The sequence below is a fragment of the Dama dama genome, chromosome 23 (genome assembly GCF_033118175.1).
Source record: "Dama dama isolate Ldn47 chromosome 23, ASM3311817v1, whole genome shotgun sequence".
NCBI classification, from domain to species: Eukaryota; Metazoa; Chordata; class Mammalia; order Artiodactyla; family Cervidae; genus Dama; species Dama dama.
Window position 1 is genome coordinate 53,503,059 of NC_083703.1, and position 27,093 is coordinate 53,530,151.

At 49.4% G+C, this 27,093-nt stretch overlaps 1 protein-coding gene across 8 annotated transcripts in view; it reads right to left on the reverse strand.

Moving 5' to 3' along the window:
- SIRPA (signal regulatory protein alpha) overlaps positions 1-27,093 on the reverse strand; it is a 43,885-nt gene that overhangs the window by 16,475 nt on the left and 317 nt on the right. For 5 of the 8 annotated variants that reach the window (XM_061126767.1, XM_061126768.1, XM_061126760.1 and 2 more), the window contains exons 2-5: positions 26,297-26,384; positions 5,791-6,147; positions 1,006-1,326; positions 112-441 (exon numbers count right to left, since the gene is read on the reverse strand). In XM_061126767.1, coding sequence (XP_060982750.1) covers positions 112-441; positions 1,006-1,326; positions 5,791-6,147; positions 26,297-26,375 — 1,087 coding nt within the window. In that variant the 5' untranslated portion in view covers positions 26,376-26,384. The other 3 variants (XM_061126764.1, XM_061126763.1, XM_061126761.1) reach the window with 3 other exon arrangements.

Genomic DNA, 27,093 nt, shown 5'->3' on the forward strand with positions numbered 1-27,093 from the left:
TATATCTATTGGCTTCTAGATTGTTCTTAAGTATGAATTACTACCTTCAATAGTTAAAAAAAAAAAAAAAAAAAAGATGAACAGCTGGGTCAGTTGCAGTGGTGACCTCACCAGGGGTTTGACCTGTGTCCTGGTCCTTCTGGGGAGCAGAGACCTCCAGGGTATGGTTTTTGGAGACCGCCGGCTGCCCGTCATGCTCCACCTGGCAGGTGAGCACCACAGCCTCCCTGTGGGCAGAGGAGTTTACCAGGAACCAGCTTGTATGGTTAAAGGTCCCATCCTTGTTCTCTACGAGGGTCGAGGCCGGTTCTGTTCGGGACACGTTTCCGTTCTCCAACCAGGTCAGCTGCAGGCGCTGGGGGTAGAACTTGTTCACCTGACAGGTGACGTTCACCTGGTTCCCCACTGGGGGGTATCCGGTAATCTCCAGGGTGGGTGGAACTGAAATAGCACAGGAAGAAGTTCTGACCTTATGGAACACACAGGTCATAGGGGAGGAGATGGATAACAGCTCAGCACAGCCAGGGAGTCACCCAGAGCCAGGCATGCAGTAGGTGCTTAAACACTGAGGCTGTCTCTGCATATGAATGAAAACACTAAGCACAGTGCAGGGCACACAGCAGGTGCTCAGGCTGAGCTCCTATCAGGCTAACCATGTGTGCAATCTATAAGCACAGCCCTAGTATGCAGTTGAACTATAATAACTGCAGCAAAATAAATGAAATCACTAAACACATAGGGGCCTGACTTACAGTAGGTGCCCAGTAGTTGAAGAAGCTATTGGTAAACTATTAGCACAGTGCTTGGCACATGACAGGCATCTACCTGGCAGCTGCCGTGAAAACAGTAATAAGTGACCAGCTCATCTAGAAGCCTGATGACTGGGCAGGATTGTCGGGAAGTAGATTCCAGGCAATTCAAGGCCTGGAACAAAAATCAGGGGGAAGGAGCAGGTTGGGGCCTTGGGAGCAGGTATGGGCTTGAGATGATGTGAGGGGCATCTACCTCGGATGGTCTCGGACAAGTTGGCAGTCCCACGGAGAGGAGGGCCCCCCTGCAGGGTGACGTGGGCCACCTCGCAGATGACCTGGGAGTGAACGTCCCCTGGGGCCAGCAGCACTTTAGTTGTGCTGTTGATGCTGTAGGAAGCGTTGTCTTTCTGTGGGTCCACGCTGGTCTGGGAGGCTGAGAGCGCGTTGCCATTTTTGAACCATTTCAGGGAGATGTTTCTGGGGGAGAAGCCGTGGGATGTGCAGGTGAAGTTCACTGTCTGCTCAGGTGTAGCCCTCACTGTAGGGCCGGATACCATGGGCGGAGAGGGCTTGGCTACGAAAGGAACATTTATAAACACTGAAAACCATTGTGATTATCATCACTAATGAAAAATATGTAACATAGTTAGGAACTATCACATATACTATTATTTTAATTCTTCAAGTAGTTCTGGGAGGGCACTGTCATCATCCTCATCTGAAAGGAGACACACGGGTTCCCCGGGGTGACTGAGTCAGGGGTATGGAATTCCAGGTCTGAATGCAAAGTCCACATTCTTTCCTCTGCAAGGTGACTTCCCACCAGTCTGGGCACAGGAACAAAAAGTACTGATTGGTCTCAGACATTCTTCCTATTTGCTATTCCTAGTTGGGCTCTCCTGGAAAACTTAAGTTCAGAGAAAGCATTTATAGAAGTGAATGCAAGGGAAGCAAGGGCACAGTGGGAGCATGCGGAAGCTTAACCAGGCTGACCATCCAACGAGAGGTGTGACCGTGGTACTTCCTAGCTCCTCATCTATGAAGTGGGACAGCAGGCATTATTCCTCCCGGGGCTCCAGTGAGAGTTAAACAGTCAGTGGCAGCATTTTTTGCCATGAGTAAAACACAATATGCTTCACCAAACTAAATACAGATTTCTCTTTAACCCAGACTATACTTATATCCAGAGCTGCCCCTTCAGGTACCTATGAATTTACTCCACAGTTTTCACTCTTTCCACAAATATTCCAGTAAGACTAATGTGTACCAATCCTTAAATTTGAAAGAAAGGAAGCAAACAAATACTTTTCTGAATCTGGGTTCTTCTCCTAGATCAGTTTTGGGTTGAAACAAGGATCACCGAGTGCTGAGAAACCAATGGTGGTTAATTTCTTAATTGTTATTAAATCAGAAGACACACAGACATGGGCTTGTGAAGCAGCAGAAGCACTTTTTGTATCCTGAAAATATATACGAATCAGCAAGTCAAAAGTGAGGGCAGTTTCTCCCTTTAGAAAGGTCCTGTGGGACATCTCCAACTTGTCCATTACTACCTAACACCTCCTGTAAAAGTTGGCAGATAGCAACTATATAAATATCTACGCTTGTAAATATTTAACTTGCTTCCTAAAACTCATTGAGGACATGGTAAAGGGGTGTTACTTGAGTAAGTCAAGTCATAAAAACGTCAGCATCCTGAATGTAAGGGGAGCAGATGCTGTGATTAGTTACCACTTATCAAGAGTATCTTGGGAGCCTGACACTGGGCTGATCCCTCTAGGAGCCTCAGCTCTTTAGTCCCTCCACCAACTCTGAGAGCAAGGGCTGAGTGTGGCCCCATTTAGAGGATGAGGCCCAGGAAGATGCATTATGGTATGAGGCCAAGAACACCCAGAGAGTAAGTACCAGAGTTCATCTCACTGCACATGGGACTGATTGATTTGATCGTCTCTGATCTTTACTCTTAGGCCTCAGTGACACTAGACAAAGCGGATAAAGCACCACCTGGTAAGATGAGTGAGGGTGTATATAAAACAGAGAGCTTAGCATATAGTAGGTGCTTAAACAATAATAACCAAGATTGTCATCATATCTGGTCATTTCTAGGTCTGACCAGGTCATACCAGGTCATACCTAGGTCATTCCTAGGTATTTATTCTCTAGGCAGTAAGAAGGCAAAACAAAGTATTGTGGAAAAAACAAGAAAAGTCTCAAACCTTGTTCCCTGCAATTGCCATGAAAGACTCACATGAATAAAGGTATAGAAAACCACCAAGTTACCATCCTCTCCCTCTTTTCAAAAACACCCCCTCAGGAAAAAAGTTGGGGAAACTGGCTTTCAAAACACACAAGGGATCACAGGTGTTTTCCTAAAGATCAGCTCTTCTCAGAGCTGGAAGCATTTTGAAAGGAGGGAGGGCAGAGTTCATCAGTGTCACTGTGGTTGTTGAGGCAGGAGGGCTCTGAGCTGAGCATGGAGTGTTGTTGGGGATTCCAGCACCTGTTTACACACACACATGTTTAAAGATGGGAAGGTTTCCCTAGTGATGAACCTCAGGTCTGAACAGGTGGTCTGAGTGGGCAGGAAGCCCCTCTCAGCCTAGGTGAGTCCTGTTGGAAGTGAGGGGTGTCCCTGTCAACCCACTCAGGCTGACTTTCTTGGGCCTCCTAAGAGCTGTCACCATCACAGGCTATTCTGAAGTACTAACACCCAAAAGATCTGTTCTTACAACCTGGGCACCAAGTGGAACCTACCTTTTTCAGGGAAAAACCACAGCTCTCCCTCTGTGACCTCAGAGAACACGTAGCTCTGAGCTCCTCTGCCCTGGCTAGGCACCAGCATCCTCTGCAGGAGTTAAGACACTCAGCTGCCCAGGCCACATCTGCGCACTTAAACTAGAATTTCTAGGGTGGAGACAGGGTCCTTGGATCTTGTCACCATCTCCCAGGTGATTCCAATGAGCAGTTGAGGTTGAAAGTCACCTAGTTCCACCCCAACCCATTACACTTAGTCCTAGAGGGAAAGTGACTCTTTCAAGGTCCTTTGGCTCTGGGACATCAGAGCTCACATTGGTGGAACCTGTCCCGCGTGCTCGGCTCTGCTCTAAGTTCTTGATGTGTGTCCTCATTCAGTCCCTGCAGCTGCCCTGTGAGGCTGGGGCTGTCACCAGGGGACAAGGACACTGAGCTCCAAGGTGGGCAGGGACTCATCAGAGGTCACAGAGCCAGGACGGAGCAGAGCTGGAGTGGGGGCCCAGGCAGAGGGCTCAACCACTGTGCACAGAGCTCGGGAACACCCTAACAGGCTGCTCCCCTCCCCTCCCTCATTCTCATCCAGGGAATCATCTGGGCAGGTGGCCTGGGGAAAAGGCAGAGCAGCCTCCTGGGAGGCAGCAGATCTGAGTCGGGGGCGGGGGGGGTGGGGGGGGGGGCGGCCGGTGTGCCACTTACTAGCTGTGATTGGTGAGCAAGGAGCCCACCGTCTGGGAAATTAAGTAATATTTGTAAAATCAGGAAAAAGCCACCTTCCTCTCCTATGACCAGGGGTTGTACAGAGATTCAATTGTTACCACATCTTAAGAGAGAAATTTGGGGCAATTTCCACCCAAATTTAAATCCACATACTGTCTGAACTAGCAAAGCCACTTACAGTGGGCATCTCCCACCTGAGTAGAGTGATGTATAGACAAGGTTATCCACTACAGTTCTGTTTTAATGACCTAAGTTTGGGAACAACTTGTTTATTTATTAACAAAAGACTGGTAGATGCTGTCTCCATATGCCAAGTGTTTTGCAGCTGTTGAAATACTGGGCAGCTCCAGGTGATGATTTGGAATGAGGGATTCATGGTTAAAACAAAAGTAGGAAGAGGTTCCAAATCACCTTGGGTCTCAGGGCCTGCATGTAAGTGGCATTATGAACCTTTGGGAACCCTATGAAAAGGCTGCCTGATCAATGGTTCAAATTAAGGGGTTTTTATTTTGTTCCCTCATTGTAGCAGGCTCTTTCATGAAACCAGTCTCATTGTTGGTGGAGGAAGGGGACTGGCCAAGAATCAGATGGGGTTCTGGAAGGATCCCCTCACTGACCATGTGACTGGGGTCTGGGTCCCTGTCACCTCTTGGCCTCAGGCCCCCATGTGTACTTGGGGGGTTTGGAGGATGGTATCTAAAGGTCCTTCCTGTGCTGACAGTCCAGGATTCAGGAGTTAGAAAGAGGATCCTGGGCCTCTGGCAGAAAACCCTAAATAAGCACCTTTGCTACCTCAATGGGACTGCCCCTAAGTCACCCACATGAGGAACATCTTCTGAGATGACCCAGCTCTGCTGGGAGCCTTCAGTGAAGGGTTTTTTCAACAGATTCCCCAGGAAACACCCAATCTCTGGGCATCTCCTCCAGGCAGAGCCATGAGTAAACACTCAGCCTCTGCCCTAAAAATTTCTTCTCTGTGTGTACTGTTTGAAGAAGATATAAACACATCTCCTCTCCCTTCCCTGGATGGATTTCTCCTCTTTGGGAGAGAGGAGGACATAAGCTTCACAGGAGAAGAGCTTGTGTCTGCTTTGCTCACTGCTGCTCCACAGCATCCAGAGCAGGGCCTGGCACACAGTAGATGCTCAGTAAGTGCTGAATAAATGGAATACTCAGCCACATTGAAGGCAGTACTCTCTGGAGGCAGGTGGTAGGATCTGACCTGTGACAGGGAAAGTCACTCAGACTTTCAGTTCCCTCATCCCTTGAACCAAAGAGCTGGATGGGATGGAAAAGACAACAGATGAGGAGTCAGGCAGACTGGGGTTCTAGAATTTTCCCACCTTTACCAGCTGTGGCTCCTTGAGCAAGTAGCATGACCCCCACAGGCCTCAACTTCTCTATCTATAGAAGGGAGTGAAATCATATCATGTCTAGATCATGATATAAGCACACATTGCTGCATCTGACTGCTTTTTTTTTTTTTTTTTGGTTCACAGAGTGAAGGGCATTCCTGTTGACATGTTATCACAGACCAGGGGACAAAGGAGACCCAGGCCATACTCACCACTCACAGTGAGATGAGTGCCTGGTCCAGACTTAAACTCCACGTCACCCTGTTCTCCTTTCCGGAACTTCACACAGTAGTAGACACCAGTGTCTGCTGGGGTGATGTTACTGATGCGGATGGAAAAGTCCATGTTGTTTCTCTTTGTGTTATCTGAAACATTTGTAACTCTGGGGAAGGGGGTTTGTTTTTGACTGTAGATCAACTCCCGGCCTGGCCCAGTTCCTCTGAACCAGTTGATGGGCCCCACGGGGCTCAGGGAGGTCAGGGTGCAGTTCAGAGTGGCCGTCTCTCCTGCTGCAACTGACACAGACCTCTCAGGCTGAATCACCTGCAGCTCCCCGTTACCTGCTGCTCCTGGAGGAAGACACAAAGTAGTTATTTATTCACCCTCATGTGATCCTGTAGGTTTTCTCAAGTGTTTATCAAGGACAGCCTTCAGTGACTGAGCACACCATGAGCTGGCCTTGAACTCAGCCCACTGCGCATGTATCACACGTGACCCTCACAATGAACCTGTAACATGAGACCCTACTGCAAAGGAGGAAACTGAAGCACACAGAGGCTAAAAATGTGGCCGATAGTAAGTTTGAGTACCTGAGCCATCTATGGAAGTCATGTCTGAATTCAAGTCTGAATTTACCTGGAATAAAGAAAGGGGCACAAGCGTCCCTGAGAGAAGGGACAGCCTGGGCAAAGGCTCAGAAGTGGGTGGCAGCATGGTGTGTGTGAGCGGCTCTATCCTGTTTCAGGTCTGGATCAGCAAGCAGGCCCTGGGCAGAGAGACTACACTCGGCAGTTGGGTCCCCTGCAGGCCATGGACTAGTGAAGTACTTGGGTACAAGGACTTGGGTGTGAGTCCTGGCTCAGTCCTGCTGAGTGACCCTGGCCATCACTCAGGCAACCATGAAGATCCTACAGGGAGGCCGGTAAGTGTGCTGGATGCTGCCAGGCACTGCGTGGAGTGAGTTACTGCCCTCTGGGCCTTGGTCTCATCTGTCAGTTACTATGGCCCTGTCTCCATGGATCTCTGGTAGGAACAAACAATATACCTAGGCCAGAACAGGGTCAAAAAGAAGGGTCTAGTGTCTGGAGCCAACTGAACTGGTTTGAGACCTGGCTCACTTTTTATTCACCCATGACCTTATCCACTGCTTCAGTCTCAGTTACCTTATTCACAAGAAGGGTAGAACACCCACAGCCTTCTGTGTGTTCTGAAAAGACAGTGAGATGACACACAGGAGCCAATGAGCGCCAAGCTGGGCATAGTGAATAAATGAACTTCACTCCCACCAGCCCTCACTGATGCTCCTGTGGGCCTGGCCCAGGCTGGACACTGGGACACACAGGGGCTGGATCCAGGTCAGGCCTCAAGGGCTCCTGAGATGGACAGGTGGAAGGAGTCCAGGAGGTTAGCGGTGAGGAGGGGCCTGAGCCCCAGACTGAAGAGGACTGGGGTACATGATTGGGGAGCCCCAGTAGAGGAGGTCGGGGGAGGGGGACACAGAAGGAAGCTGGACAGGCTGGGTGAAGATGCTATAGGAGGTGCTGTGGCTGCTCAGAGTAAGATGCAGCTGGGGCCCTGATTCTAAGCATGGTGGGGGTAGGGAGAAAGGACAAATCATGAAGACCCTGGAGAAACACACATACACACAGAGATAGACAGAGGGAGGGGCAGACAGAGACAGAGTGAGAGACAGAGATGCAGGGAGAAAAAAGAATAAGACAGAGACACAGAGTGATGGCAACCTGGCAGAGGTGCAGATGGGCCAAATGGCCTCTGCCTGGTTGCTCCACTGACCTGATGTGACCCTGTCCTGTCCTGACCTAGGCCACCTTGCTTTGTACATCAGACTGGGCTGCAGCTGATGCCCTGAGCAGGACCTCGCCTCTGGCTGAGCAGGAGAGTGACCTTGTGACTCTGTCCAGCCACAGACTCCTGTCTGCCTTCACTGCGGGCAAGCCTGGACCTCAAGACAGGCCTCTCGTCCCCCTGCCCATGATCCCAGCTCTAACTTCCATGCTCAGTTCTGGCTGGTGATCAGAGAAGGAGTGGCAGCCTGAGGGCGGCCCAACCCTCGTGGTGCAGGGAAGAAACCAGAATCCGCAGAAGGCAGGGGCTTGGGGTGAAGTGGGTGGCCAGGTGTGTGGGAGACACAGGGAGGAGGCCCATGGAGACACGCGGGCACCCTGAGACATTTCAGGCCTCATTAGCAGCTGCCAACAGCATCCATCTAGGAACGTTCCCAATGAGCCCACATTCCACACCAGAGACAACGCTAGAAATGCAGCTTGGAGTATGTACAGGTGCTGGGGCCAGCAGGCTTGGGTGAGAGTACAGTCCCCACCCAGCCAGCTCAGCACCTGCCCTTGTGGGTCTCCATCACCCACTCCTGACACCCATCCCCCCGGGACAGTCATGAGGAAATGGTTGGATATAAGTGCCTACAGCACACGTGCTGATTAAACTTTAGCTTTTGTTCCCATCATTATCAAAGGTACATTATACTTGACTTTTCTCTGGATTGACATTTCTTCCCAGGCAGGAGACAGGATCCACAAGGAAGTGTTTCTGACCCCCTGCCTAGGACACTGCCTGGCACACGCTGGGCCCTTGATAAACACACTCTGAATGAACACAAAAATGAAGGAAGGAGGGATTTCACTTGCTCCTGGGCAAATCCTCTCTCTGAGCCTCTTTCCTCATCTGTTAAAAGAGCTGCTAGAGGCAGGTCTGACACGGAGACTGGAGCCTGGGACTGGGCCTGGACCATAGATGCATGTAATCAGTGGTGGTTATTATTATCCTCATCAATACCACTGCACGGGGCTGTGAGTCAGCAGCTGGCGAGGGACCATGAGCAGGACACGGGGTGCGGAGCCAGGAGCATGGCTGGGGCAGGGTTATTCTTGTGCTGCACCCGGAGGCCTGCAGTCACACCCAGGGAGGCGACAATCAAATCTAGCATTGTGGAGGGCTGTCCCCCCCACTTTTTTTTTTAGCTCTTCTCAAGCTCTCTCCACCAACTGCAGCCAGATTTAGGAGGCTTAATTAATTAGCCAGTGTTTATAAAGCGTTTGAAGAATTTTAAAAGTGCGACGTAAGTGCCAAATATTATTTTAATCTCTGTGTGTTTTTTTCCAGCAGAGTCTTTCCCTCACTTGCTTGCTTTTCTTTTTCTCTGCAGGTTCTGTTCTGGGAACTGGGCTTGTTAAAAATCACTCCCGCAGTTCTGGGCCCGGGGTCGTCATGTTGGCATCACTGACAAACCCATTTCCCACTCTCTCCTGCCCTCCTGGCAATAGTTCAGCAGCCTGAACCATCTCAGGGAGAGGAGGGCGACTGGGCAGGCATACTCCCACGATGCTAGTGGGACTGGAGGCTGGGCCATCCTTTCAGGAAAACAGTGTGGCAGGAGATGCACAGGTATGAAGGCTGTTCACCAGCCTTTGCTGGGCTGTCCCACAAGGACGCGACCCCAGATATGGAGTGGGGTCCCCATGGAACGATCTTGTAAAAGTTGGGAAAAAACTCAAGTGCTCAGTGACAGGGATGGTTAAGGGAACTGTGGCCTGGTCACTAGATGGAATTACAAGCAGCCATCAAAAAACAGTGTGAAACTGGTAATCTGGACATTTTTGCAAGGCATAATTTTAAATGATATTGTGGTTAGCAAATAAAACCTGTCCACTGCAAAATATTTAGAGAAAGCAAAAGTATAAAAACAAAATAATAATCTCATAGAATACCATCAAAGATAACTGTATTTTGATGTTGTTAAAAAAATGAGTGAATAAAAACAATGTAAAATCATACTCATATTACTAAGGATATTTGCAAATATTTTGCATCATTCATTCAGGTGTTCTTATAAAAAATAAAAAATTGCAAGTATTCTAATTTCCAAGAAAAGGAGACTGTTGATCCCAAGATGATGAATTTATGATGACCACACCTACATATAAGGATTATAATTACGAACACAGAAATAGATGACAAGATCAGAGTCAGTTACTAAGTGATGTTTTTCATGCAATCTTAAACTTCTAATTTTGAAAAAAATGTATATCTGATTTAAAGACTAAGATGACTAATTGGGAGTAGCAGACTTCCAAGGGATTCTCCTTTTATGTTTTCTGTTTGCATTACTTGTACAATAGGGAAGCAGGAAAACTGCTTTCAGTATGATCATGACTTCATAAAATAAACTAAAACTATATATAAACAAACAACTGCAAGGTACTACACAAGGCTATAAAACGCAACTCTCTTTAGATCATGAGTCTAACGGGCTTTTTCTTTTTTATTCCTTCTATTTTGGGTATTTTCAGATTTTTTAAACTGGATAGCTATTAAGGAATATTTACAGTATCCCACCTGTAATAAGAAAAACCTATACATGTAATATGTATGTTACATGGGTATGAATATTGATTATTTGAATGAACCTTCCTAAGAATTGTCTATTTTATTCGCTGCTTTTTCCCTAGCTCCCAATATAGTGCTTGGCGTAGGGTAGATGCTCAATAAATATCTGCAGACTCGCTGATCAAAGTGTCTTGAGAAAAGGTCTAGAGTGCTCACCACTACTATTCAACATAGTGTTGGAAGTTCTGGCCACAGCAATCAGAGCAGAAAAAGAAGTAAAAGGAATCCAGATAGGAAAAGAAGAAGTAAAACTCTCACTGTTTGCAGATGACATGATCCTCTACATAGAAAACCCTAAAGACTCTACCAGAAAATTACTAGAGCTAATCAATGAATATAGTAAAGTTGCAGGATATAAAATTAACACACAGAAATCCCTTGCATTCCTATATACTAACAATGAAAAAACAAACAGAGAAATTAAGGAAACAATACCATTCACCATTGCAACAAAAAGAATAAAATACTTAGGAGTATATCTACCTAAAGAAACAAAGGACCTATACATAGAAAACTATAAAACACTGATGAAAGAAATCAAAGAGGACACAAACAGATGGAGAAACATACTGTGTTCATGGATTGGAAGAATTAATATTGTCAAAATGGCTATTCTACCCAAAGCAGTCTATAGATTCAATGCAATCCCTATCAAGCTACCAACGGTATTTTTCACAGAACTAGACCAAAGAATTTCACAATTTGTATGGAAATACAAAAAACCTCGAATAGCCAAAGTAATCTTGAGAAAGAAGAATGGAACTGGAGGAATCAACCTGCCTGACTTCAGACTCTACTACAAAGCCACAGTCATCAAGACAGTATGGTACTGGCACAAAGACAGAAATATAGATCAATGGAACCGAATAGAAAGCCCAGAGATAAATCCACGAACCTATGGACACCTTATCTTTGACAAAGGAGGCAAGGATATACAATGGAAAAAAGACAACCTCTTTAACAAGTGGTGCTGGGAAAACTGGTCAACCACTTGTAAAAGAATGAAACTAGAACACTTTCTAACACCATACACAAAAATAAACTCAAAATGGATTAAAGATCTAAATGTAAGACCAGAAACTATAAAACTCCTAGAGGAGAACATAGGCAAAACACTCTCCGACATAAATCAAAGCAAGATCCTCTATGACCCACCTCCCAGAATATTGGAAATAAAAGCAAAACTAAACAAATGGGACCTAATGAAACTTAAAAGCTTTTGCACTACAAAGGAAACTATAAGTAAGGTGAAAAGACAGCCCTCAGATTGGGAGAAAATAATAGCAAATGAAGAAACAGACAAAGGATTAATCTCAAAAATATACAAGCAACTCCTGCAGCTCAATTCCAGAAAAATAAATGACCCAATCAAAAAAATGGGCCAAAGAACTAAACAGACATTTCTCCAAAGAAGACATACAGATGGCTAACAAACACATGAAAAGATGCTCAACATCACTCATTATTAGAGAAATGCAAATCAAAACCACAATGAGGTACCATTACACGCCAGTCAGGATGGCTGCTATCCAAAAGTCTACAAGCAATAAATGCTGGAGAGGGTGTGGAGAAAAGGGAACCCTCTTACACTGTTGGTCGGAATGCAAACTAGTACAGCCGCTATGGAAAACAGTGTGGAGATTGCTTAAAAAACTGGAAATAGAACTGCCATATGACCCAGCAATCCCACTTCTGGGCATACACACTGAGGAAACCAGATCTGAAAGAGACACGTGCACCCCAATGTTCATCGCAGCACTGTTTATAATAGCCAGGACATGGAAGCAACCTAGATGCCCATCAGCAGATGAATGGATAAGGAAGCTGTGGTACATATACACCATGGAATATTACTCAGCCATTAAAAAGAATTCATTTGAACCAGTCCTAATGAGATGGATGAAGCTGGAGCCCATTATACAGAGTGAAGTAAGCCAGAAAGATAAAGAACATTACAGCATACTGACACATGTATATGGAATTTAGAAAGGTGATAACGATAACCCTATATGCAGAACAGAAAAAGAGACACAGAAATACAGAACAGACTTTTGAACTTTGTGGGAGAATGTGAGGGTGGGATATTTCAAAAGAACAGCATGTATACTATCTATGGTGAAACAGATCACCAGCCCAGGTGGGATGCACGAGACAAGTGCTCCGGCCTGGTGCACTGGGAAGACCCAGAGGAATCGGGTGGAGAGGGAGGTGGGAGGGGGGATCGGGATTGGGAATACATGTAAATCCATGGCTGATTCATATCAATGTATGACAAAACTCACTGGAAAAAAATAAAAATAAAAAAAATAAAAATAAAAAAAAAAAGAAAAGGTCTAGAGTGCTAATCATCACGACACTGAGGTGAGTTACGACTGGGAAATGGGATGAGTGGTGAGTGGGCACAAGGATGGGCGTGTTTTCTATTTTATAGTAAATAATATATTGAAGTCTCCCTCTCTTTTTTTGTTTTTTGTTTTTTTTTTTGCAGTGAACAAACTTGTCGCTTTTGGAAAAATACTAAGTAAGGAAATAAAACATGTAAGTTATCTATTGGAGGAAGTCATCACAGTGGGTGGAACTGCCCCGTGTATTTGTTGTAAGAGGAACTCCATGTCCACGGGGACATCGAGCAGGGAACTCACGGGACAGGGGAGGATAGTGATGAATGATGAGAATCTGCTGTGCTCCAGGCCCTCAGCTCAGGGCTGTGCAATGGCTGTCCTGGCCTCATGGAGCTTGCACACAAGTGGAGAAGATAGACTTTAAAGAAATAACTCCAAAGCTTACATTTGGAATGAGCCCCAACCCTTTAGACAAGGGACTCCTGCTGGCATCTTTGATCCTATTTCCCGTCCCCTTCGCATGACCTGTTCCAACCCCCCTGGTCTTCCACGAATAGACCAAGGAGGGTGTAAAAGACGAAATAAGATGGGGACTGAGAACTGACCACTGAACTTGGAAATATATCTTTGAATTTTTTTTTTAAACAACATTCATGTGTAGTTTTTGAGATTAAGAAAAAGATAAAAACAATTTAATCAGAAGTAAAGAAACAAGCATGGATGCTTTTCTAATGGAAAAAACAAATCAACTTAGAACTGAAACTTGCCGGGAGGGAAACAGGGCCACTGTGATCTCTGGGTGTGATTCTTCCTGCCTCATCAGGACACAGAGGCAAAGCTGAAACACATTTCCCAAGAGCCAGCCTTTCCTGGTGGGCGTCACTGCCCCTCGTGGGGGAGCCTAGGCCTGGACAGTGGGTCACCAGAGCAGGGGCTTTAGGGACAGGCTGGGGGCCTCCCCTCAGATGTCCACAAACACAAGGAGCCTGTGGCCTAGGAGGCTATGGTGGGAGCTCTGGCAGCACCTGGGGCTCAGTATCCCAAGAAAACATCCACCCTGGCCCTAGCTGGCTTAGCATCCCCCTTCCTGGTTTTGATTGTTACTGGCCATCCTTGGGGGAGGGGAGTGTTGGTTTACCACCCCCTCAACACAGCAGCACCTCATTAGGCACTGCCTTAGGCATCTTCTGGGTTACGAGTTGCTGTCTCTGTATGTGTGTGTAGTGAGGAGGGTGGATGGGAGTATGCACACAGGAGAAAGACAGGTGTGCACATGTATGCCTGGGTGTGCCAAGCACAAGTATTCACACATGTGTGCATGGGTGCAGACACACATAAGCTTGTGTACAAGATGCTCGCATGTGCAAGAACATGCTCTGGTGCAACTTAGGAGTGTGTCAGAAGGGGACCGGGGACCAAGGCCGGGCAGGGGCATGAACTGTGCACAGGAGAGTATCTGAATGTGGGTGTGAACCTGTTGGTGTGTGTCTGTGCCCAAGGTGTGAACAGATAGATGTCTGGGAGAGGTGTGGGCATGTGGGTACATACAAATGTGGGTGCACGCAGGGGAGGAGAGAAGTGGGGTGTGTGCATGAGTGTGTGTATATGTGTGCAGGGAGGGCATGTGTGCAATGGGAATGGTGTACATGAGTGTGAATGTGAGGGTGTGTGTGCTGACGTAAGTGCTGGGGAGAAGGGGCCACATCGTGTGTGGGGATCACTGTCATGTACACTGTGTGTGTACGTGCCCTGTGAACATGCCTGGCACACACAGGGTAGTGAGAGAGGAAGGAGGGTGGGGGAGATGCCCCCTCAAGTCTGGCTCCTGGTGGGCAAGGCCCTGTGTGGCCCCTGGCACAGGGTCCTGCCCTTGACAGGAGGCTCAAACTTGTACTGAGCACCTGCTTACTAGGCACTAGCCGCAGGGCACAGTGGTAAAGAGGCCAGCCTGGAATTGCCCTGCTGGAGCTCATGACCCTGGGTGGGGCAGGCGGCTCCCAGGATGCATTCAGGAGGGGGTTGCATGGGTGATGACTGGGTAGACTCTGCAGTTCCCAAGGAGGGGGCCTGGGGCTCTGATCCAGGAGTACCAGCTGCAGCTCGGCGCTGAGTTTCCTCTGGAGTCAGGCTGATTCACTTACATCCTTTCAAGCCTCACTCTACAGCCAGGTCATGTCCTGGATGCCACAGGACACAGAGCCAAGTAAGATGGGTTCTCACTCTTGTGGGGCAGTCTTGAACACAGGCAATGATCATGTGCAGAGTGATCAGTAAGAAGAGGCTTGGGAATAAGGGTATTGGAAGAGATCTGAGAAGACTTCCTGGAGGTGGTGGTCCCTGAGCTGAGTCTTGAAAGCTGACAAAGGCTAGGGAGAAGGAAAGGCATTCAAGAAGGGAGAACCATGTGAGCATGGGTGTAGAGGAGAGAAAAGGCTTGGCACAATTAAGGGACCAGGGCAGAGTCCTTGGGACATACTCAATAGCTGTGAGCATGCTGGGAAAGGGTTAGGCCAGGACTGAGCTACTTAGGACCCTAAAGGATGGCTTCAAATGCCATCTAAAGAGCAGGCCATCACTGGGAGCAGCCTACTGGTACCTGTTAGGTGGAGATGCCCCAGATGCTGCAGTGGAAATTAGCACCTGCCTTGGGACCAGCACAAATGAGGATACACATGGCCTTGTGAATAACATGGGAGCAGGCCCACTGGGATCAGGGTACTCTCTCCTCCATCGCCACTCCAGGCAACTCAGAGAACTGGACACTGTCCATATTTAGGTAAAGGGCAAACCCTGGTATCCCCCTCCATGCAGCAGGTAAACTCTTAAGGTGCCAAGACAGTCTGAAGCTTGGATGCTGGGATCAGAAGATGCATATATCAGCCCTAGAAGGGTGACTTAGCAGAATCACTTTTCTCAAAGCTTCCACTTTCTCACCTGTAAACAAAGGGGTATCACTGTCTCTCTCTCCTCAAGGTCAGATGCTCAATGGTTGGAAGAGCTGGCCTGAGATCTGTACGTTTCCCCGATTCCCATCTTTCTCCTGACCTACAGCCAGCTATTAGCAGAGCAGCTGGCTCACCTTCCAAGATCTGGCCAGACTCTGACCTCTTCTTACCACCTCTATTGTGACACCATCCCTCACCTAGATCCTTATCTCAGCTTCCAAACCTGCCTCCCTGCTCCACCTCACCTCTCTGTGATGTACACTCCCTGCAGCCAGAAGAGCTCGTAAAACCTAAGGTAACATGATCATTCCTTGGTGCAAAACCTTCCTGCAGCCTTCATTGTTCTCACAGTGAGACCCAGGATCCTTCCTGCAGCCTTGCCAGCAACTGTGCTGGATTCTCTATTCACCTCAGGGCCTTTGCACTTGCCACTCTCTCCGCCTGGCACTCTCATCCCCTAGATATCTGTATGCTGGATCCCTCACCTTCTTCAGCCCTGAGAAGCCTTCCTGGGCACTGTGTATAAAGCACTACCCCCCTCAATGTCCCTTGCTCTGCTTTATTTTTCTACAATACATATCACCCACCACCCAACATATTACAAGCATTTGTCAACTTCATCAGCCTCTAAATCCCCACCTAGACTTATAAATCCTTTGAGAGGGACTCAAGTTTTGTTCCCTGCAGTGTCCTCCAGGTTTATACCAGTGACTGGCAGTTGCTGAATGTATGTTCTAGTTTAGATTCTAATTCTGCCACACATGAGACCCCAGAAAGTGTCTTGACCCCCTTGGAACTCTGGTTTTTCATCAATAGAATGAGGATGATGACGATAATAATAATAACAATAACACTAGGGCTATTCTAGGATGAAACAGGCTAATGTGTGTGAAGAGCTCAGTGCTGTGCCTGGCACAGAGGAAGTGCTCGGTGCAGGGCGTTACCACGGCAGTGGATATTTAAGGATGAATGAAAAGGAAGACAGACGATTGCAGCCTTAAGCCTGAGAAGCTAAAGATTTTCTCTGAGGCAGAACCAGCTCTGCCTCACTGTCTACACAAGATCACTTGGAGCAGAACCTGTGCATAGGCTGTGTGCACTGTTGGCAGGAGGCTGGGAGGGCCAGAGGCCCTGGTGAGTATTTGCTGGGTTTAGACGGGACCTGGATGTAATGAAGAAATGCTCACGGTGCCGTCGTTTTCAAAGCAGCAGGGAAAAAACTACCATTCTATGTGTGCTGTAAGCATCCTCTGCATTCTCCAGGTCTGGTGGGGCCAGGCGAGGCTAGGAGAGCAGGCAGGGGGTGTAACATCCACCATCCACTTTCTTGACAGCCTAAGGACCTTTTTCCACTTCCCAATTTTGCAGAAGGAGAAACTGAGGCCCAGAAGTGAAGCCTGGAGAGGCCGAGAACCCTGGTGTGTCCTTTCAACCCCAAACCTCCAGGCCCAGCTGTTCCTCTAGGACAAGCCCTGGTGCTTCCCGGCCACGCTCTCATGGGTACAACACACAGATAAGGCCACATAACAGGAAGCCCTCATTTATTTAACTGTCACGACCTAGTGATGTAAGTGCTGTTATCACCAGCCCCTTCCTCCAGGTGAGGAAGCTGAGATCCGACGAGGCAGGAAGGGGCAGAAGCAGGACTCAAACACAAACGTCAGACACATGCAACCTCTTCCCTCTGTGACCAGGTCCCCTCCGGCTCAGGCTTCTGGATTCTCAGGCTGCCAAGGACACACACACATTTTCCCAGTTGAGATAAAGTCCCCTTTAAAGCGACACGCATTTATTAAATGACATTTGCCAAGGTTTCAGCACATTCTGTGGCCGACAGCAGTCTCCGGACAAGATTTTTCCCCAAGTTGACACTATTCGCTGACGCCTTTTATAGTGCTTTTTGTAGTTCACGAAAGCACTTTCCACAGCTCTTCATTCCCTTAACCCTCAAAGGTCTCTGTGCAGGAGGAAAGACTGGTAGCATTTCCATTTTACAGATGAGGAAACCGAGGCTCAGAGCAGAGAAAGACACCTGCTCCAGAGCACACAGCCAAGAAACGGCACATTCACCTGGATTCACTCAGGAATGTGTTCCAAAGTGGAGGCCTCTCCATTGCCTCCCCTGCTAGACACAGGGTCTGGGGTACCATCAAGATGGAGGGTGAGAGAGGCATCCTGGCTGGAGCATCTGAGCTGGAAGGGACCAGCAGGAGAGCAGCCAAGCTGAGCCTCTGCTTCACAAAAGGGGAAACTGAGGCTCAGAGGGACAGCGTGGTGGTTCCAAGTCCTGGTTGGTAAGTGAAAGAGCAGGGCCTCCACCTGCTCTTTAGAGCCCCAACCAGAAAATGATGACTATACGGTAATATCAGTAATAGTAACGATGGCTAACAGGCATGGAACACAGGTATTACCAGGAGCACGACAGGCCTTACCACCCTCCACTGGGACCCAGCAACACAGGCTGTCCTACCCCCACTTCACAGAGGGGAAGACTGAGGCTTGGGGAGGTACAGCCACTTGCTCAAGTCACAAGGCTGCAGAGCAGTGAGAATCCACCCACATCCTTACCCACTGCATCAGATGGGTTGGTGTGATGAAGGACCCTCGGGGGAGGCTGGCACTGAATCAGGCCCTCCAAGCTGAATCCCAGCCAAGAGAGTATAGCATGAACTGCATTGTGTTTCATGGTTTATCTGCTTGTTCACCACGGAGTTTACACTTGGGCAAGCTGCTCAGTACAGAGAGAGTTTAAGTACCAATTCTGGCGTTTCTGGCCCCTCACCTCCATCCTAGATGGCACTGATACTTTGAGCTTCCTGATTATCTTGAAGTGAAATGAAAGACGCTTAGTCATGTCCGACTCTTTGCGACCCCATGGACTATCCCGTCCATGGAATTCTCTAGGCCAGAATACTGGAGTGGGTAGCCTTTCCCTTCTCCAGGGAATCTTCCTGACCCAAGAATCAAACTGGGGTCTTCTGCATTGCAAGTGGATTCTTTACCAACTGAGCTATTTCACACGATGGGCAGGGATTTGTAGTCATGGTCCCCTTACAGAAGCAGAACTGTGTAATGGTTAGGGCACAGGTCTGTTTTCTGACCAGGATTACTGCCTGTGTGACCTCAAGGTTCTGAGCTTCCTTTTAAAAAATGAGGATTTTTCTTCATTCAAACAATATATATTAATTTGCCTACTTTTAGCAGGCCCAGTATAAGGTCCCAGAGGCCCAGCAGTGAATAAGACATAGTCCCTACTCTCAGATAGCTTATATTCTAGTGGGAGAGACAGGGGTGAAATAATGAAACAAAACGGTTAGGAGTGAAAATACATTTAGCACCATGAAAGAGAATAACAAGCAGAACCAGTTTTAGAATGGGGCAGTTGGGAAAGGCATCTCTGAGGAGGTGAGATGGCAGCTGAAGGCTGAAGGAAGCAAAGGCCAGGGAAGGTGCTCTGGTAGGAGAGAAGAGCAAGTGCAAAGGCCCTGAGGTAGGAAAGCAGCCGGCGCATGTGAGGTCCGGAAAGAAGACTGCTGTGGCCGAAGCCCTTGAAGGAAGATGAGTGTGGTACGAGTTGGGGCTGGAGAGATGGATGTTTTCCAGAAAATGCCATGTCTCAGGGATCACAGTAAGGAATTTGATTTTATTTGAAGGGCATCACTGAAAAGTTCAGAGAAAGACCAAAAGGATTTGATTCACTCCAGGTGCTATGGGTAGAGACTGAAGCGGGTAAGAGGGGAAACAAGACAGCAGTGATGAGGATGCTGCAGCGTTTAGGGGCCTGAGTTCAAATCTAGCTCTGTACTTACAAGCTGTGTGACCTTAGGCAAGTCCCTTCACCTCTTTGAATATCTGTTTCTTCATCTGCCCAAATAACAATAGTTCCCATCTCACAGAGCAGTGGTGAGAATTAAATGAGATGAGGTATACAGTGATCATCCTATCACATGACCTCACATGTTCAATGTCAAGTGCTCAGTGAACTAGATCCTCCTTGGTCTGGCCCTAACCTCTCCTAACGCCCACACTGCCTATCTCCCTAAGTCCAGCCTCACTGGCTAGTCTTGAAACACAGCTAACCCATCCCAGCCTCAGGACCTTTGCACTTGCTACTCCATCTGTGTGGCCTGCTGAACCTGATATTCCCTTGGTTGCTCCCTCGGTTTTACCCAGGCCTCTGCTCTTTTGAGAGCACCCCCACCCCATCCCCACTCAACCTTCTATTCTCTTGACCTGCTTTAGCTCTTTCCATGGCACTTGTCTCCCCCTGATGCAACGTTTACTTGGGTCTGTTTTTCCTTTCTCACTAGAATGTCAGCTCCATCAGAGCAGGTGTTTTTGTCTGTCTGCAGCTGTATTCCTAGCACCTAGAGCCACCCCTGGCACATAGATGCCCCAAAATATTTTTTGAATGGATATTTATAATTAAAATGACCATAATAAGGACAGAAAAGTGATCACGAGTAAACCGAGGCTTGGATTTAGCTTTATTTAACTCTCACTGGCCACGTGACCTTGGGAGGAGCCCAACTTAGCTTTGGGGATCCTCAGTTTCCTCATCTGTAAAAGGAGGATGAAGGACTTCATACATTTTGGCTCATTATAAGGATTAGACAATGGCACATGTCCAAGTATCGATGGATGAAATGATGTCTCATATCTAGCAGTCTTTACCCATCCTCCCTCCTCCTGCTTTTCCCAGAAAAATGAAGGGCAGGTGAAACACGAATGGCAGATGAGTGTTGACGCTGAGGTTCCTCACACCATTCCTCATCTCACAAATGTTTGAAATTTTCTAAAATAAAAAGGTAAGGAAGAGGCAGCAGAGATTCCCAGTTCAGCTAGTGCCCGAGCACACCGTACACGACTTCCTTCCGGCCTGGGCTGCCACTTCTGAAGGACACCGTAGGCTGGCATTGATACCCCCACGCTCCGGCCCTCCCGCCTGCAGGCTCGTCTCTCACTCCTGGCTCCCAATCTCCCCCTGGTCCACACACCTGACCTCCCTCAGCTCCTGGCTTAATCTGCAGCTATCTCACAGTCTGTGCCCCCAAACGGGTGTGCCAGGAAATCTTACAGACACAAAGAACCAATTCTGTATAACCGCCAACTTCCACCTCAGCTGTTTTGCATCTCTCTGGACTGAGGGCCTGGCAGGACACCTGGAAGGGAAAATCCACCTTGGGGAGGGAGCCATCAAAAGACCTGTCCCAGGAACACTCAAGCTAACAGGAAAGCACTTTCAGCTGTGAAAATAGATGCTTCCTTCTTCAGTATGGGATGGAAACACATCTTGGGAACAGCCGCTGTCTGTGCCTCCCAGAAGGATGGACTGACTGACAAAAATATGCGAGGAGTGCCAAGAGGGCAGGGGAGCAGCACCCCTGCACCTCAGTCTCTCTGCTGGTCAGGGTGGAGGGACACCAAGGGCGTGAACATCATAGGCGCTGTGGTCATCTGGACTCTTTAACACTTACTGTGTGGCCTCGAGCAAGTTGCTCTGCCTCTCTGAGCCTAGTGTCCTCACTGGTCAGATGGATTTGATGATAACCATGCACATCACCCAGGGTAACTGTACGTACCACTGGGATCTTACGCGCCAAGTGTTGAGCCCAGTAAGGGGTCGGGAATGATGCTTCCCATTATTATCACTTTGGTATTTTCCATGGAATGTGGCATCCTGTCAGATTTCTAGCTTTAGTGATGGAAACTTCCAACCCAGCTCGGTTTTAAAGAGCCTTGGCCTGAATGACAGGGGGCTTGGCGTGCCACGCAGGCCTTGCCAGGGATCTGCTGTGTGAGCCCAGCCAGCCCTGACCTCTCTCAAGGCTGCAGTTTTCTTAGCCACACAAAGAGGTGCTGACTGACGGCAGCTCTCTCAGGCCTCCTCCAGCTTTCCAGGTCTGGGAATCCACAATTCTAGCCCTGTGGATCGAGACAGAGACACCTAGAGGCAGGCTGTGCCCACGGCGGGCGCTGAGTCCCAGGAACTATTCAGTCACACCAGCCAGTCTCTGCTCAACTTGTCTTCCCTGACTGCACAAAAGCCACAGGGAAAAACATGATGCTCATGTTCACTTGCAACAGCTCTTGTTTTGTGAGCGCCTCTGTGTGCAAGGACTTTTGCAGGGTTCTTTACCAACATTAGTCCCACTCCCATAGATGAGGAAACTCAAACAGAACGAAACGACGACTACTGAATGTAACGTGTGGTAAGTTGGTACTAAGTGCTTACTGCATGCCAGGCACGGCTTCAAGCATTAAACATGGGTTAACTTAGTCCCTGAAATACAGTTGTTGATGTCATCTCCATTTTACAGATGAGGAAACCCAACCACCTGGCTCAATAAATTGTCCAAGTAGGCTAGGCTGTGTCTGTGTGTGGAAAGGCTACAGTGCAGAACCACTATGTCAACCAGAGTTAAACATGCACTAATATGTGATTTTAAAAAAACAAGGGAAAAGTAATAAGTAGCCTCAGATAAATCCTGGGGTGAGGGTTCAGAGGAGGAAGAGATCCATGGAACAAGAGGCAGCACAAAGGGAAGGCTGAGTAGGTTCGGACATGTAATAGGGACATATAGGAAAGGGCATCTCGGGTGGCACAAACAGCATAAGCAAAGGCACAGAGATGAGAGAGTTCAGCTGAGGTTATGGATTTGTACAAAGGCATTAACCAAACTTTGGTAAAGTATGCCTGCAATACGGGAGTCCTGGGTTCGATCCCTGGGTTGGGGAGATCCCCTGGAGGAAGGGAATGGCAACCCATTCCAGTATTCTTGCCTGGAGAATCCCATGGACAGAGAGGAGCCTGGTGAGCTATTGTCCACGGGGTCACAAAGAGTCATACACGACTAAGCAACTAACACAGACACACATTTACCAAACTGGGTCAGGCCCTGTGTTAATGGCCATTAAACAAACCCAATGCCTCTTATTCGTATGTTTGGGGAACCCTGGAGTGAAAACGGTCCAGCTGGGGCTTCTACAAGTGGAGGCCATCTCAGGGTCTCTCAGATGCTGATACACTTGAGCTGCCAGGAAATCTCTGGCTGCAGGGCGGAAGTCTGGCTATCTAGCAGCATCTCAACAGGTCAGCTCTTAGGGCCTGTCAGGGAGGGAGCCCAGACCCTGTTGTAGGTTTTGTTTTTTGTTTTTTTTTTTTTAAGAAAACTTGGACCCACTCAACAGTTTTGAACAGGAGAGTGACATAATCAGAACTGTGTTGACAGACCAAAAATCTGAACGCATTAAAAAGAGGCGGGGGTGGGGGGGCACCTTCCATCAGTTCAGGACTACAAATAAGAAAATAATCTGTCGCACGGAGCCATTGGAAGCAGCAAGCGAATGCGTGTGGGATTCATACAACAGTTTTAGACTGCCTTCCTCTCACACACCCCCTCTCCATCTGTCGCAAAGGGCACCAGGAAGATGCAGGGAGGAAGATTCCAGCTCTAGGGGCTCCAGAGCTCAGCAGCCCAGATCAGGGGCTCTGACAGGAGCCACACTGCTTCCAGGAGCTGTCATTTAGGAGGGCCAAGCGGCTGCCAGTGTTCCCATCCTCAGGGCACTTTCAGAGAAACAACTGTGGCTCAGTTAAAAACTTCTGCCCCAGAAGGAACCCTTTCACAAACTGCTATCTGAGCTGGATAGGGGGACCCTCTCACACCATTGGAAAATACCCTTGATTAAGTCATCAAATGTCTCCCCTCAAAGGCTACCCAGCCATAAGGCCAAGATTCAAAATCCAGGCTGCCTACCACTTACCCCTTGGACAAGTTACTTCCCTAGTCTGGACGCTATTTTTCTCATCTGCAAAATGGGGATAATAGTTAACTCACACTTTGCTTTGCTGACTAATAGGATTATATAGATAAGGCACTACTTAGGATTCAGCCAGGAACACAGGCAACATTCAAGGAATGTTGGTTCTCCTCCCTTCTCTCAACACATGGATTCCATTAGGACTTCATACTTGCTAAGTGATGGCAAGTAAAGGAATGAATCACACCACGAGTTTCCACGGGGTTGGTAAAGGAGTAATTAATGGCAAGAAAGTACCCAGAGAACACCAAGACCTTAAAGGACCTTCCACAGACTCTTTGGGGCCAAGGCACCCTGCCCCGTTTCTTCTTCTTGTGAAAGAGGAAGTGAGTTGAACTTCACCACTTAGGAAAGTACAGAGGAATCACCAGCATGCTACCCTCTTCCGAAGGGTGAGAGGTTCCCCAGAGCGCTCAGCTGTTCCCCAAAGCCTGACACCCACTTTGGCCTGGCCTTCTCCAAATCAGAGCAAGGAGTGAATGGGAGTTTATCTAAAGTCTGTCCAGCAGGGGTCCCAGAGGTCCTCAGACCCGGAGGGGCCAAGTGAGGAGCCTGCAGCCTCGGTGTGTCAGGCACCGCTGCTGTGACTACAGAATCCAGCTTCCCAGGTGCCCCCAGCCCAGGCCCCTTGCCCTCCTTGCCACCTCAGAATCTCCCTTGGTGAAGTCGTTTGAGGAAACACGCTCCAAGAACACAAGTTGGTGACTTCACTGGCCTCTTTTTCAGAACTTCTCTTTGGCAATATTTGTGCTGAAAGCAATCTTTAGAAACTTCTTCCCTGCCTCCCCTATCCAAGAGAATTCACATGAGTAGCCCCCTCCAAACAGTGATCATGTGAAACCATAGCAGTCATGTGACACCTCCTAGGCCGATAGTTCTGCCGGAGACACTAGTAGTCATTCAATCCAAAGACGCCTTCCCAAGCCTGACATTTGAGTTCCTCACTCAAACAAATCCATTTTCTTAGAAAATTGGACAACTGCCTCCTTCTACCTTCCTGCTCTTCTGCCCTGCCTCTCTTCTGCTTTGTCATAAAGTCCATGCTTGGAGACCTGAGGGAAGGGTCTGAAGCCCCATCCTTCAGCCAAACCAGGTGAATTCCATGCCAGGGCCGAGGGTGACCAGGACCCTTTAGAACCGAGTGAAGGATGCTAAGAAACTTGAGCTCTGGGGGTGACACCCCTTCCCCACCACTCTCAACCAAGAAATTTATTCTTCCCTCCTAAGATTTATTTATTTCAAAGTTAATCTTGGCCCCTCTGCTGCTCCCACTTTTTCAGGCTATTGATGCTGAATGGATTGGAACGGAAGTTTTACAGCCTAATCTTTACCATTTTATAGATTGTTTTTATAGCAACAGGGGGAGAATTTCCTCATAAGAAGGGTGTTGGTGCTCCCAGGCAGGCCTGGGAAAGGCAGCTGCCCACTTGTTAATAAGCATTACCCTGAATTTCCCAGGGACGGAACCACAGGGTCCTGGTTAGAGAAGGGTCTCAAACAGACATTTAGAAATTAACTTGGGCCCAGTTCCCTGTTTCAGGGAAATTAAGCACTTGTGAGAGAATCTCGTGCATCCCAGGCCAGGAAGGAGGGCAGGGCAGGGCCTCAGACTTTTACTGGGTGTAAATGGTCAGCTCAGGCGAGAAGGAGTAGATAGGAGATACCACTGACTCATCATAGAGACATGAAATCTATTAGGGCTTCCTCTTGCCCAGCAAGGGCCCAACTATAATTGAAATACTGGAGAGTGGGGGTGTGGATGTGTGTGTGGGGTGCCTGCGTGGGTTCTGGGGGCTCAGTGGAAACAGTGGGGCAGAAAGAAGCTGCTGTCCACCCCCTCTTCTCCCTCCACCCACTCTTTGCTAGTTCTCCCTTTCTCACCGCTATCAGATGGTTACCAGTCTCTAGGCAAATGCAGAAGGAGGGGGGAGGTGGGTACTGAGCTCATCTTTACCTCCCTCCCTCAAGAGAGGGAGGTGCAGAGACCCCCTCTGCTGACAACACTGCTTCAAGCAGCCAAAAACAAAATCCCATTCTCCCCCCAACAACTCCTTTAACACAGTTTCTCTGCCCTCCACACCCTCCCAGGAGACTCAGGGTGCTGCAAAACCCCTTTAAGAAGCAGGGCTCCTGAATGGTGACCTCACCCTTTGGCGAACACACGGTAGCCTTCAGAGCCCGCCTGCTGGAGACAGCCAGGTGTTTGATGTAGGCCAACAAAAAGACATGCTCAGAGCCACAGGTAACAGCCCCACTGAGCACCTGAGCTGCAGCAAGCTGCCTGGAAACCTGGGGAAGGCAGGAGGAAGGAGGGGGGCCACAGAGCAGCTGGGAGCACGACCATCCACCCAGAGGCTTTGGCAACCTCAGGGACAATCCGCTGTGTTTTCATATCGGCATCTGCAGATCGCAGCCGCTCACCCCGGAGTTACCCTGGCCTCCCTTCCTCTCTCTCCCCCACAAACACTGTTTTACTCTGCGCACCAGAGGGAGAGCTCACTCTTCCCCAATTGTCATAGCCTGTTTCTGTTCCATCCTGGCCAGTACAGGAAGGACCTCTGCCCTATCCCGTTCTCTGAGACCCTGAAGTCAAACATGTGGAAAACATAAGACCTGGGAGAAAGATTCCAGAGGAGCCAGGGCGCCTTGCTCTGAAAGCCACTGACAGCCCGCCTCCCCCATCATATTGGGCAGGGACCAGTGAACCAGCTCTTCTGGGTCTGTTCTGATGCCCAGCCTAGTGGCGCACAGTCTGAGTCCAGAGAGACTGGGTTCCATCCTTGGCTGTGTGACCTTGGGCAAGTCGCTGTCCCTCTCTGGGCCTCAGTTTCCTCATCTGTAATCCTGGTTACAGGCACCTCTCCCCCTATTACTGCTCGACATTAGCCGAGTGGCTCCGAGTGGCCGGCTGAGAGGCCTGGGCCGGCAATTTGGGGACGGCAGCGGTGGGCGGTGCGGGTGCTTACCTGTCCAGGCGCTGGACACGGCGAGCAGCAGGCAGAGCAGCGGCCTGAGGCGGCCGGGGGCCGGGCGGGCTGGCTCCATGGGCCGCGGCTGCGGAGCGAGGAGGGAGAGCGGCCGTGAGTGCGCGCTCGGGCGGGCGCGGGCTGGAGCGGGGAAATGACTAAGGCTCCCCCCTCTCCCCCCACCTCTCCTCCCGGCCAGGCTGCCCCCCTCCCTGGAACAGGCGCCTGGAGCGGCTTAGGAGGCGCCGTCAGCGCCGCGGTTTTCGGAGGAACCCCCCTCCCCCGAGCCCCGCCACCCCGGAGAGATCAAGAGACGGAGAAGGGGAGAGACCCCAAGCGCGCGCGAAACGAAGCCAGGGACGGCCCGAGAGCGGCAGGAGAGGGAAACAGACCCAAGGGAGCCAGGCAGAGAGCCAGAGACACAGAGAGGCGAGAGCTGAGGAGAAAGAGAGAGAGAGCGCGCGCGGAGTGAGCGAGGCGGCGCGCAGATCGAGACAGACAGCGCGGGAGAGGGAGGACCGCGAGGGCAGGGCGAGGGGCAGCGGGCCCGGCCGCCCCCGCCGCTGCCCACCTGCCCCACCCGGGCTCCTCGCGGCGCCGCGGCTCGCTTCCTCCGGCCCGCAGTCCGGGCAGGGGGCCCCCGCCCTCCTTCCCTCCCCCTCCTCCCGCCGGCCTCGCTGGAGGCTGCGGGGCTCGGGCCCCGCGGGCACCTCTGCCGAGCGCCCGCCGGCTGCGCGCCCCGGGGAGGGAGGGAGCGAGAGAGAGAGGGCGGTGCGCAAGGCCCGGGCACCCCCTCA